The sequence below is a fragment of the Alligator sinensis genome, unplaced genomic scaffold, assembly GCF_000455745.1.
Source record: "Alligator sinensis unplaced genomic scaffold, ASM45574v1 scaffold1491_1, whole genome shotgun sequence".
Taxonomy (NCBI): Eukaryota; Metazoa; Chordata; order Crocodylia; family Alligatoridae; genus Alligator; species Alligator sinensis.
In genome coordinates, this window is record NW_005843059.1 from 30,330 (window position 1) to 44,209 (window position 13,880).

The 13,880-nt window shown below is 43.3% G+C and overlaps 1 protein-coding gene across 3 annotated transcripts in view; it reads left to right on the forward strand.

Moving 5' to 3' along the window:
- The window catches only part of CKMT2 (creatine kinase, mitochondrial 2), a 29,239-nt gene extending 22,234 nt beyond the window's left edge, over window positions 1-7,005 (forward strand). For 2 of the 3 annotated variants that reach the window (XM_025193505.1, XM_006037052.3), the window contains exons 8-10: window positions 1,677-1,811; window positions 2,519-2,644; window positions 6,761-7,005. In XM_025193505.1, the coding sequence (XP_025049290.1) occupies window positions 1,677-1,811; window positions 2,519-2,644; window positions 6,761-6,880 (381 nt within the window). In that variant the 3' untranslated portion in view covers window positions 6,881-7,005. The other variant, XM_025193506.1, reaches the window with a different exon arrangement.
- The last annotated feature ends 6,875 nt before the right edge of the window (window positions 7,006-13,880 follow it).

The following is a 13,880-nucleotide window of genomic DNA, read 5'->3' on the forward strand; positions in this document are numbered from 1 at the left end:
TTTCCTACCTATGCAGGGGGTCGGACTCGATGATCTATTGAGGTCCCTTCCGACCCTAACATCTATGAATTCTATGAATTCTATGACTCAGCCTCAGAGCTTTGGGATTGGGGGAACACAGAAGTGTCTTTTGATATACTTTTGTTGCCTCTCCTCCCCTCTAAATAGCATCAGGTCTGTGTTCTTATTAGAGGCATCCAAAATACTGCACAACATTGCAGGGAAGGTAATATAATACATCATATAGAGTATAGGGAGAAGGAATCATGGTTCCTATAATCTGTTCCAAGGTCTATTCAACACTGTTCAACAATCTGTTCAATCTGTTCAACACTGACCCTGGAACTGTCACTGGTAGCATCAGCAGATACCAACTCCTGCTGTGTGTGACACAGGCATGAACCTTTTACAACCCAGGGAAGAAAATTAAAACTAGAAAGTAAAGACCAGGTTCCTGCTAGTAATGCTGGTGATGTTAAAGGTTCCCTAGTTAACTTCAGCAAAACCTTTCAGCTAATGGAATACTGGGCTACATTGGTAGGAGTGTTGCCAGCAGATAGAGGGTGATTATTCCTCTCTATTCTGCATTGATGAGGCCACGTCTGGTGTACTGTGTCCAGTTTTGGCCCCCCCACTACAGAAAGGATATGGACAAATTGGAGAGAGTCCAGCGGAGAGCAACAAAAATGGTTAGGGGGCTGGGGCACGTGACTTCTGCGGAGAGGCTGAGGGAACTGGGCTTATTTAGTCCACAGAAGAGAAGACTGGGAGGGGATTTAATAACAGCCTTCAACTGCCCGAAGGGGGGTTCCAAAGAGGATGGTGGCAGATGACAGAACAAGGAGCAATGGTCTCAAGTTGCAGCAAGGAAAGTTTAGGTTAGATATTAGGAAGAACTTTTTCACTAGGAGGGTAGGAAAGCACTGGAACAGGTTACCCACCTGGAGAGGTTGTGGACTCTCCATTGTTGGAGATTTTTAAGACCCAGCTAGACAAAGCTTTGGCTGGGATGATCTAGTTGGGGATGGTCCTACTTTGAGCATGGGCTGGACTAGATGACCTCCTGAGGTCCCTTCCAACCCTACTTTTATATGAGTTTCTATGATTCTTTAGCCTGTTTGTTCCTCAGCTAATACAGCTGGAAAATCAAGACACTGAATGACCATATTGGGGTGTTATGAGCCAGAACTAATACATAGGCCCAATTCTCCTTTCACATCAGATTTACAAGTCAGTGGAGTGAACACAGTGAGCACTGGACCAAGATTCAAGAGACCTGTTCTTTATTCTTGGTTAGGCTACTAACCTGCTGGTTGACCATAACAAATCATTTCCCCACCCTGTGCCTCAGTTTCTCCAGTTGTAAGATGGAGATGATAACATGGCTACTGTAAGCCTTCTTTGTAAAGTGCTCTGAGATCTTCTAATGAAAGTGCTATATGAGAACTAGGTTTTTGTCACACTCAAGTGTACAAAACTCAAGTCTCTTTTATGTGCACATTATGTGTTTTATGTATTTAATTCTGCTTACATATATACTACAGAATTGTACTGACATACAGGAGTATAACTGAAGTCAGAAATTGGCATAATAGATTTCAGGTTCACATTGATAGAAGGTGACAAACATTTGAATTTTAAACAGCAGCAGTTTTCTCTGTTTTTTGCATCTGCAGGTTGAAAGATTAATTAAAGAACGTGGTTGGGAGTTCATGTGGAACGAGCGTCTAGGATATGTTTTGACTTGTCCCTCCAATCTGGGAACAGGATTACGTGCAGGAGTCCATGTTAAACTTGCAAAGCTCAGCAAGGTATGTGAAGCATTAATAAGGCCTGTGACACCAATTGGCTCCTCATCTGAGTCAAGGAGGAACACATGAAAAAATGACAATTCACAGCAATAACATGTTCGCGTTATATGTAGGGACCTACTGAATTCATGGTGGAAGGGGAGTATGTGGCAGCTCCTTTAATCTTGCATGTTCCCCCGCATACCCCTCCCCCTCACCACTGACTGGCGGAGGGGCCCCACTGCTCCCTCCTGATCAGCAGGGAAGCAAAAACCACGGTTTTAAGCATGGCCCTGTTTTTGCCTCCCCTCTGGTCAGCAGCAAGCAGTGGGGCCACCAGGCCCCCTTGGCCAGTCAGTGGCAGGAAGCAAAAACAGCACCAGATTTCAATGGGTGGGGGCATGCGGGGAAACCTGCAAGATTAAAGGAGCTGCAGCACAGCCTACTTCTGCTGTTAGTTCAGTAGGTCCCTAAATTATGTGCAACTGTGAGGTCCCAGAAACAGTTATATGATTAACTAGGCATATTTTTATCCCTCAGATTTCAGTATTTGTTATATATTCTCCAGACTACAAAGATTGGCTGTAAATCAAAGATATAAGAAAACAATTCATCTCTACTGGTCTTTCTGAAGAAACTATTGACATAACTGATAGTGGCATTACCAGGAGTGAATACAAGAAATAATATCCAAAATGCAATTAGTACAAACACATCTCTTATGCTAGGATCCCAGATTTTCAAAGATCCTGGAGAACCTGAGGTTGCAGAAACGTGGCACTGGTGGTGTGGATACAGAAGCTGTGGCAGATGTGTATGATATCTCCAACGTGGACCGTATGGGCAGATCAGAGGTACATTTTTATCCATAGTTTTAAATATGATGGGGAAGATCCTCAGCTGATTTAGTTGATCATAGCTCCAATAAAGTCATGGGAGCCATGACTGTTTATATCTGTTGAAAATCTGATCCAATGAAAATATTCACCCAAAGTGAAGTTACTGATATAAGCTAAATCCAGATGGGTTCCTTAGGCACCTCTCTTTTGGCTTTGCAGCACCCCAAAATTAGGCATTTTGCTCTGGGAGGGTGATTAAAAGAAAAAGACTTAGGTATCTAGGCTCCCTATGCAGTCAAAAGGGAAAAGTTACATGCTTCTAAAGGATAACCCAGAGAGCCCAGATGCTGATCAGAGAGGAGCTTAGAGCCAGGTAGAAGGAAATATTGAACACAGATATTGCAGAATTCCTGCCCCTGTTCAAAGCTTGGGTGACTCCATATCCACTTGGGATCCAGAACTCTTCTGGCGGTGGGTGTCTTACGGACACAGTCATTGCTCTGTTTGTAGTACTTACCTTTGACTAGTAGGATAATGAGCAGAACACTCAGGAAGTAGGAGAACTGTTAGACCCTCCCCCTTTTTAGGAGATTAAATTCACATTTCTAACTTTCTAGAAGAGTGCCCAACCATCCAGTTATATAGAGTGGGCTGGCTGAAAACACTGTCCACACCTCCTCTTGAATCTGCCTCACTATGCAGCTAAGAATGCAAGAGTCAGAGAAAGATGGGCAACACTAAAGAAGCAGTCCAACTCCAGAGACTAGTTGAGTGCACTCCATAGGAAAAGTCAGTACTAGTTGCTGGTTCATGCTCACTGGATTGGGAATGCAGATTGTACTGCACAATCATTAACTAAAAACAGAAGTAATCCAGGCATTCAGGACTAGATTCCAGGGCTCCTTTATATGCAACATGCTGGTGGTTAGAGTACTGTAGGAAACCAAAGTTCAGTTCCCTCCGCTGTCTGCTTTGTGCATAGATCTGAACCCAAATCGGTCCCCTCCCAGGACAGACCCCCTCCTCCACTGGCACTTTGAGATAGGTCAATCTCAGTTATACCTGCTGACAGTATTTCAATTTGGATCAAATGCTTAAATGTTTGTTGATTAATTGGGAGAGAGTGAGCCACGTGCACAGTAAGCACCTGTTATAGGCAAACGAGGAGCTATGATATATTGTTTAAGAATCAATATGTGATCATGAAATGTACCAGAGTTCAAATGCCTGATGTGTCCTTTATGCTGAAATATTGTTAATAAAACATTTATATTGCAGTGTTATTTAACAAAGGGGTTTGGAAATAGTTGGTTTAGTCTTACAAACCCATGGCCATGGAGATATCTCCAGTGAAGCCAATGGGAATAAATGTTTGAAGGATGAAGTCCACAGGAAAGACACATTCCCTGCTCTGAAGAGCTGTAAATCTAAATAAGACAAGACAAACAAACACTAGAGAATAGAACTGTTTTATTAGAGGACATATATTTTCCAGCACAAAATAAAATAAATTTCATTACATGGTAAATGTGTTTGCAGAACTACATTATGTTCCCAAAGGGGCAACATAAAGTTGTTTGTGTTTTTGTTTGTTTCAGATACTGGTCAATGCAAACTTAATATAAAATCCCCTCCCTCCTGGAGGCTGCAGAATCAGACCTCTGATTTCCCAGCACAGCTGGTCTGTAAAAGACAATAAAATAAACTGTTAAGCCACTGAAATGCTTTATGGTAAAATCAAATCCCTTGAAAATCAGTCACTGTCACAGTACAGAGGCAATGGGATTTAGCTTGGGCATTCAGTTTTAACAAACAAGTCATTAAAGATTGGTAATGAACCAGTTAATGAAGATTAAGACAAATCAGTAACATAGTTTACTAGCTACCTTAAAGTTAATAATACAGGGGGAGTTGGAACACCTTCATACCACTAGTTGTCATAAAATTCTCACCTGCCAGGTTTACCTTGTCCCTTCCTTTTTATTCTTTATACTTACTAAAAGAGCTTCCACAGACACACATGTCTCCTGCTACACAGAAAATGAGCTTTTGTTACTGCTTCAAGGGGCCAGATCCTGTTCTATCTTGTAGGTGCTTAAGTGAACTTCAGTCCCTAAATATGACCCTATCCCACCCTGCTTGAAACCTTGAAAAACAGTTAATGCCAAAGGTGAATGGGTCCTCCTTCTACTCACTGCTTTTGTGACTTAGGCATAAGACTATAATGACATGTTAAAAAGTAGGCATGTTTGTACTTTTCAAGGACTGAAGCAGGGTGGAATAGTATCACATATATAGATGTCTAAGTCCATTTATGTGCTATTAAGTGGAATACGGTCTGGCCTCAGCTTTGATTCAGATCTCATTTACCCACCTGGATATCAGGACTAACACTATTGAATTCAATAGGGTTATACCTGGTATAAAACCTGGAGAGATTTGAAAGGGGTCCACAGGCCAAGAAATGTGGATATGTGGCTTGACATTATTACCATCACTATAAAGGCAAAACTCAGTTGACGAAGCTTTTTCTACATCAAGGCAGCTGATTGTGGTAGGATAAGAATAGAAAAGATTAAGAATATAGGGGATTTCCATTTTGCAATCATGGAGTAAATCCAAATGTCCTGTGCTAGGGACGTATGTCATCCTTCACTTTCCTCCAGAACTTGAAGGATGTTTCATTCCTACACCTACAAGACAACCTCAGCCAAAAGCAGCATCCACTTTGCTCACACTGACATGCTTTGCTTCAGAAAGAAGCAATTACTTTTAATTTCTCATTTTCAGTAGATACTGAAAACATAGTAAGTGGGGAATAGTGAGGATTGTCCTCAGAGGTGTTTCACAGTACGTGTGTGTGTGTGTGGGGGGGGTGGTCCTTGCACACCAAAACGCATGTATTTTTTGGGGGACTGGGTGTGGGAAGAGGAACGAGGAGAACACTTGCATTTAAGCATATTTGTTTGTACCTGACTTTTGTACTCCCACATAAAAATGTGGGAGCGGAATTTGTGAAGGCAAACATAGAGACCTTTTTGAAATATGTTCTTCTCAGTGGGCCAAATTTCGGCTTGATAAAAATTAGAGAGGGTTATTTTGGGTTTATTTGGGCCAACTGTGACACACTGAGAGGAGGCAGTTAGCTCTGAGAAGACAGTCACTCCTTGCCACTGATGAACAAAGGAGCTCTTCGCATAGATTGTAGAGGAGAAAGATCTCAGCCAGGAATCTACGAACAGCAAAATATGTGGGTGGGACAGGAAGGAGGAACTGAACAAACAGTCATTCATTCAACAGGAAAGAGAAAATAAACTGGAAAATGAGCAAATTGCCAATTTTGGTTCAGCTTTGTATCTTTTGAGGCTAAGCAGAAGTGAAGTCTGTTATAGAAAGTCCTACAGAATTTGATAGGGATGAAACCAAAAGGATATTCCACTAAAGATGAATATGTAAAAAAAGTAAGGGCCAGATCCTATTCTACCTATTGGATACCTAAGTGGAAGTAGGTGCCTAATAGCAATTCTGTACCACCCTGCTTGAGCAGTTGAAAATCCATTAATATATCACCGTCATCTTACACACCAGAAAAAAGCAGCGAGGAGGAGGACGGCACACCCACCTTTTGTATTAATAGCTTTTCAGGGTCTCAAGCAGAGTTGAATAGGATAACACTTAGCTGCCTAAGTATACTTAAAAACCTATTAGGTGGAATAGAATTTGGCCCTAATAGTCTTCTTGGAGACTTTTTTTTTTAAAACATGCTATTGAACTCTACAGAAGAGATAAAATTCTTTATTATCCCTTATGATTCCATTCTTTATCACCATTCTTTTTATGTTAGTTCACAACACCCTTAGAAATATTATCTACCAAATTGTGTAGAAATTTTCCATGAGAAGAGTGGGTCAAGGGGCAGTGTACTCACGGAGGTGGATGGATGAAGGTAACCTTCTGGGTCAAGTTATGCTTGTAGCCAGTTCTTCTCTACCACAGCCATCCTGGCTCCAATTCCCTTTTATGCCATGTCCCAGCTCTGTCTGGGGCTACTAACTCTTCTGCCAGGACCCATCAGCCTTCCCCTCTCATTTAAGAGTGTTATCTATATAAATTTTGTTTTTATTATTTAAGGTGGAGCTTGTCCAGATAGTCATTGATGGAGTCAGTTATCTGACTGACTGTGAGAAGAAGCTGGAAAAAGGTCAAGACATTAAGGTGCCACCACCTTTGCCCCAGTTTGGAAGAAAGTGAGCTTGGTACTCATGATTCACGACTGATGTTAAATGTATCTGTTGTTCCAACAAAAAGTGTTTCTGTATATCAGTACATAAATAAGATCCTGATGACTTGTGTAATAAAACACAACCTGATGTCTACATATTGACTGTTTGTTAGTCATTGCTTGTGATGACAAGACTTATTCTTAATCTATCAGTCAACAGGCAGGATCCCCCATCTGTCACACCATCTCATGGCTGCTGCAATATTGCAGGGGCAACCTCCATCATTTTCCCTCTCAACTGCTCAAGGATTCCAGTGTATACTTTCCTAGAATCATCCCTGCTGGGGAGAGGGAGGACACCATGTCAGGTCAGGAAGATACTCTCTAAAATACAGATGCAAACTGAATTTATCCCACCCCATATTGCATTCTTAGAAGTGACATCTTCAGCCCTTCCAAGCTCTCATTAGAAACTCTTAAGTCTTTCCAGGTGACAGTTGTCTCTTCTCTGCCCCGGGCAGGTCAGCAGGCAGGTTCCTGCACAGTCAACAAACCCTCAATCTTTTCCAGTCCCTCAGCTTTAGCTTGGAGAAGTCAGCAAGTAAGCCTCTCCAATGGTCCTTTGCCCTATGCTCCTATGTCTTCGTCCCTTGGCCTTCCCTGGCCATCTGGATCCAGCTCCCAGGAATAGAGGCAAGTCAGCAGACAAATCCTGCTACTACTCTTCTGACTTCAGCATCCTCCAGTCCTGGGTGTCCTCCTCAGGAGCACCCAAGTGGGTTTAGACACCCAAGTGTAATTCTATTCCACCCTGCTTCTCTCTCTGTTCTTAGACCTCCACCAGTTCTCCCCAGGAACCTCTCGCCAAGTTCAGCTGGGTGAGATCAAAATGTTTTTAACTTTGTTCAAGAAGAATTGCTCTAGAGAGTATAATTTGTTCTGTATTTACGGAGAAAAGTCTTAAGAAATGAACATTCAGTGTGATGGACAGAGCTTGGTGTGAACTGTGAACATTGTGATAACTGTTCCTTTGCTTATTGAAACATTGTCAGAGTTTCATTATAAACACATTCAAAACATGAACACCTACTGGAGAAATCTCCCACTGGCAAATATCCTGTACATGTTTCTGTAGAGTTAGAGGCTAGATAGAGTGACAGCAGTACACATTTTTTATAAGTACGCTTTAGTCTTATGTCACTTCTGAAATCCCTTTTTTTCACTGGCAAATGAAGAATTAAGACTTTTTTTTCTATAAAGAATCACAATTTTCCCTTCTCATTGATTCTTCCTACTGCTCTCCTAACTTCATCATTGCCTAACCCTGGCTGCCCTACTCAAGCATGATCTGCTGCATTTCTGTTTTTCAGCCTTCTCAAAGGAACTCCAGAACCAAATTGTACTGTATAGCCAGAGCTCCGTACTGGGGGTAGCACAGCACTACCCAGCCTAAGGGCCTTGTAATACGTTGACTTGCAATAGTTGCAAATAATAGGAATGTAGTAACCTATTAAGGTTAGTACATGTTAGGAGATGCTTAAATTGAAGGCTTGCTGCTACTTGTAGCATGTCCATAGACTTCACTGATTATAGCAAAATGTCTACAAATAATGAGGAGCTCAATTAATTTCTTGAAGCCTTGGATGTAGTCTCTTCCTCCTGCAGCATTACAAGAAATGGGACTGGGAAATGCCACAACACTATGATTATCCTAGATCTACGCTTAACCTATGTCTTCTTCTATTTTATTAAGTTCCATGTTTTTCCCTCCCACTTAAAGGTCTACTCTGGAGTAGTTTCTGGCATATGTATAAATTACTTCACAATTTTCTGTGCTCGTTTCTATTTTGTTTACTACCCATATTTCTAGTCTTCAGTTCCTTTGTATTATTTTTCACTTTCCATGATGTTTATTCCAACCCCCAAATTAACATAATTGGCAAATATGAGCAATGTATTTAATTCATTCTTCAGACTGTTGCTAAAAATGCTAAATAAAACCAGGCAGAACACAGACCCCTGCAATATCCCACTGACTACCTCAACAGAACCTGATGCATCATTACCCTTATTATGGTCTTCCAGCCAGTTTTTAATCACTTGGGCAGTGTTTAATTCCAAATCAAATGCTTCCTAGTTATTTTGTTGGGGGGTTTTGGGGGGGGTGTTGCTCCTGCTGTACAGCAATATGGAGAAGTCTAGGTAGGTGATGCTACATTGTTTGCAAAAGAAGTATCCAATGACTGGTGGCAATGGGAAATAGACTAGACAGTTTGCCAGAGATGAAAGATTTCTCTACAGATTATTATTCAACAGGAAGATATCAAAGGTGTGCTTTTTAAAAACCTCAACCCCTAAATCAGTGTTAATTCCTCCTTCCTTCATGGCTTTAGATGTCACTGGATGCATCTACACATGCGCTTTACTGCACAGTAGACTAATTTACTGTAAAGTACAGTGTCACTGTCTACATGTGTGCTGCAATTAGGGTGCAATAGACTAATTTACTCTGGCATAGGAAAGTCCCATCAGATATTGGTACTATTCAATGGCAGAGTAAATTACTGCACTTAAACATATGTAGACGGTGAGGTTGGTATTAGTTTACTCCAGCTCAAATATGCCGGAGTTTATTCAGTCACATTAATTGCACATGTAGACACACCCATAGGTTACCAATTTGCATTGCTGACATCATTTTTCTTGCAAACTTCAGACACTTATTCCCTATAAATCTTTGACATTTGTTTGAGTAGCCTGAAGAACTCCAGGAAGAGCCATGCACCATGCATCAAGTGTTTTTATAACCTTTTCTAGATAACATGTCAGGTATTCAAAATTAACCTAGACAAGTGTCTTAGGTAGTGCTGCATAAGGATTTCATAGACACTAGGGCTGGAAAGGACCCCAGAAGATCATCGCGTCCAGCCCCCTGTCCAGGGGCAGGAAGTCAGCAGGGATCATAGGATCCCAGCAAGATAAACATCCAAATGCCTCCTGAAGGCATTCAGAGTAGGTGCTTGAACCACCTCTGGCGGCAGTCTATTCCAAATCTTGGGGGCTTGGACAGTAAAGAAGTTCTTCCTTATGTCCAGCCTGAAACTGTCATGGAGGAGTTTGTGACCGTTCGACTTTGTCATCCCTTGGGGTGCTCTGGTGAACAAACGTTCCCCCAGATCGTGGTGAGCACCCAGACCATCAACCTTCCACTGTGGTCTCATTAGGCCCTGGTATAGAGTCACATTTGACCCATATAGGAGAGGGAAAAAATTTGTGGGCCAAATGCTCCTCTCAGTTGCATCAGAAAAATGACACGGACTTAATTGGTATTGCTTTCATGTCACTGAAAGGAGAATTCAGCATAGTGTGTTCAAATTGCCATACAAATATTATTGAACAACCAAACAATCATTTGATACTTTTTGTATTGTGATAGTACCTCCAGGCTTCTAGCAGTCCTTTTGTACTGAGCACTCCCAAAAAATATGGGCATTGACACCCCTTACTTTAAAGAGCTTGCAGTCTAAAAGACAAGACCTGATTGTGGTGGATGAGACAAACATAGGAAGGAATATGGAGCATCATAGAATCATAGAAAATTTGGGTTAGAAGGGACCTCAGGAGGTCATCTAGTCCAACCCCTGGCTCAAAGCTGGACCCTCTCCAACTAGATCTTTCCAGCCAAAGATTTGTCTAGATGGGTTTTGAAAATCTCCAAGGATGGAGTTTCTACCATCTCTCTGGGTAACCTGTTCTAGTGTTTTACTACCTTCCTTCTGAGAAAATTCTTCCTAATACAGGTAGTCCTCAGTTTAACAACATTTCAAGTTACAATGAATGGCACTTATGATGTTTATAAATTGACACCCTGTTTCGACTTTCTGACGTCAGTTATGACTTTACTACACTTGATCTGGAATGTGACACCATGCCAGCAAACAAGTTCACTGCATTGCCCATCTCCCTGGAGAACATCTGTCCAAACTTTCTTGGACGCTTTCTTTAAGAAAGCAGACAAGACTCCAGAAAAGCCTGCCGCCAAGACTCCTGAGAAGACTCCAGCCAAGAACCCTTCAAAAAGTCCAATCAAGAGCCCTTCAAAAAGTCCAGCAAAGTCACCTCAAAGAAGTCCTTCCAAATCAATATGATTGCTATTTACAGTATAAATACATTGATGTAGCTATATTACTCATCTATAATTGATTGAGTACAAAATTCTGGGTTATTTTTGGTGAAAATAGGGTACCGGGCCCAGTTCAGGAACCAATCCCTTATTTATAACATTGTTCCTATGGGAAAATTGGTTCCGAGTTATGACATTTCCTCTTAAGACGTGGTTTCCAGGAACCAATTGTGTTGTAAGTCCAAGGACTGTCTGTATAACCTAAACTTCCCTTGCTGCAACTTGAGACTGTTGCTCCTTGTTCTGTCAGTTCTCTTGGGGTGTAGTTACACATTACAATTAGCACATGCTAACTCTAAAGGATGTTTAAACATCAAAGCTAGCATGTGCTGTGAGCAGTTACACACCAAGAACACAGCTCTGACCTACCACTAGGTGGCTGGTGAGCAGGGGCATGGCCTGGAGCTGCCAAGTCTGTTCAATGGCTTCCTAGCTTGCCAGCTCTCTAGCTGAAGTTTAGACCGGGGGGAAAAGGAAAGTAACATAAGTATCATAAGTAATAGGATGTGCACAGTAGTCAATTTTTAGCCAGTTAGGAGCAATAGGCATTTTATACAATTTGGGACATCTGATTTCAGGAATGAACAATGTAATGAAAGTCTGAATTAGATTACTGGGCTTTTTGAGTAAGAGTCCCTATATATATATATATATACACACATATATATACATATATATATACATATATATATATATGTCCCAGGGGGACACAAGCGGAGGCCACGGAGCACCCTCCTGCAGCGGGACCTGAGGCAGGGCTGACCCGCCCAAAGAAAGAAACAAAAAGCCCTGAAAAGAGGGCACACTTACCATTTTTAGGAGAAACAGAGCCATGCCAAGAAAAGCCGCCAGCGCAGTTCATCAGCTGCTTTTATTGCCAGCTGGGAAAGGCGCCAGCCGAGGACGTCATCAAAAACCACCACCCGGCTGATTTAAAAGCTGGTGGCAGGGAAATGGAAGCAGGGTCTGCAATGCTGGAGCTAGAAGGTGAAGCTCCTCCCTGGGCTCCACATTGGCAGTGTTGGCAGCTCGGCAAGGAGCCAGACAGGGACCCACAGGAGGGGTCTCGGATCCATTAAAGGAAGTACCCACCAGGCTCGGCAGGGCAGCCGGGCCAAGAAGAACAGTGTTGAGGGATCCCAAGGACCACAGATGCCAGATCCATGAGTGGGGCGGGCTGAGGTCTATACCCCGACTATTCCTTTCTTCTTTTTTTCTTTTATTCGTTATTTCAGAGGGTGCACAGAGCCTGGATCAGGGAAGGAATCCCCACATGACCCCAAATCAAGAGAGAGAGCTGAGGCAATGCAGCGAACCATGATGTCTCAGAGGGAGAGCAGACGCAGAGACAAGGATGGTCACACATCCTGCAGTCATCCAGGGTAAAGGGGCTTCAAGGGACAGGCAAGGAAAGAAGACAGTAGGTGAGAACATCAAGGGGATAGGCCGGTGACCCATCATCTGGCTGTCCTGACGGCTGGCATATGGCTGGGGTGTAGGGGAGGTGGAGCCCCAAGGATGCCCGCAAAGGGCAGCACCCAGTCTGCAAGAATCTGCAAGGAGAAGCCCCATCACTGAAGAAAAGATCAAGTCATGGTAGGCGTAGTGTGGGGGCTGCCCTCACTGGTGAACGCAACCCAACACACAGGTCCTAGGGACACACCCTGTGGCTGGAACTGGGTGTGCACTCTAAGGTCATTAGAGAGTGCCTATACGAGACCAGGCGGGTGCAATATATAAACAGATCTCAGGTTCAACTTATGAACAGTGTATCCAGATTTTTTAATGTACCTATTTCTTCAAGTGGTACAGGCGTTTTCCTGGGATTTTCCAGGAGTCATTTTTGGTGGGTTTTGAGAAATATTCGTCACTAGGGACAGACTAGGAATTGCTGATGGAGAAAACCTTTATTAGAATAAGGACTTTACATAGAGCAATAATGTTTAAATTTACCTAAAAATACAGCATATAGTGAGTTATATCAAGAACTGGACATGTCATCTCATAAATGATTGTTATTATTGGCTGATAAATGAAGATCCACTATGTTATTTTTAGCTTTATTCTTCAAACCAGTGTTTTCATAACTAGTTCAGAGGGCAAAGGGAAGGATGTGCCCTTCTCTCTTAAAGGAGTCTCTCTTTGGGTCAAATCATTCACCAGATCTGTAGCATGGAAAATGAACTGAACTATTTTTGAAGCTTCATTTAAAGTGAAACAGTTACATCCATTATTGTGGCAACTGCAATTGATTCACTCATGACATTTCACATCTAGCCTCATTCACTGATCTAAGAGGAACTGGCTAGAGCAGGGGTGGACAATTGTTTTGGGTGGAGGGCTGCTTACCCAGTTTTGGCAGGCTGTCAAGGGCCACATGGGTAGCCCCACCCCGTGACAGGTGCTCCACCCCTTGACAGGTGCCCCACCCCCTGGTCGCCATCTTGGGACCAGTGTCCCAGGGCCAGCACTGGTGCGGCCCAAAGCAGGGCACAGGCTGGCAGGGGTCTGGGGAGCCGGGCTGGGCTGCACCAGCAGGGAGGGGGGAGCTGGCCCGGCTCCATAAAGCCTCTGCCAGCTGGGACCCCACACTCCTGCCACCCTGCTCTGGGCCCCAGCAGCACTGGCCCTGGGACACTGGTGCGGGCCTTGTGTTCCTGCTGGCTCCCTGCCTGCTCACACCCAGTGCCCCCCAGCCCCACAGTACAGGCAGGGGGCAGCGCACAGCCCTGACCCCCTGCTGGCCAGCAGGGAAGAAACTGGTGCTGAGCGTAGGGGAAAGTGGTCCCTCACCTGCCCCATGGCCAGCACCCTTCGCTGCAGCTGCTTGGACGCCTTCGGTGGGC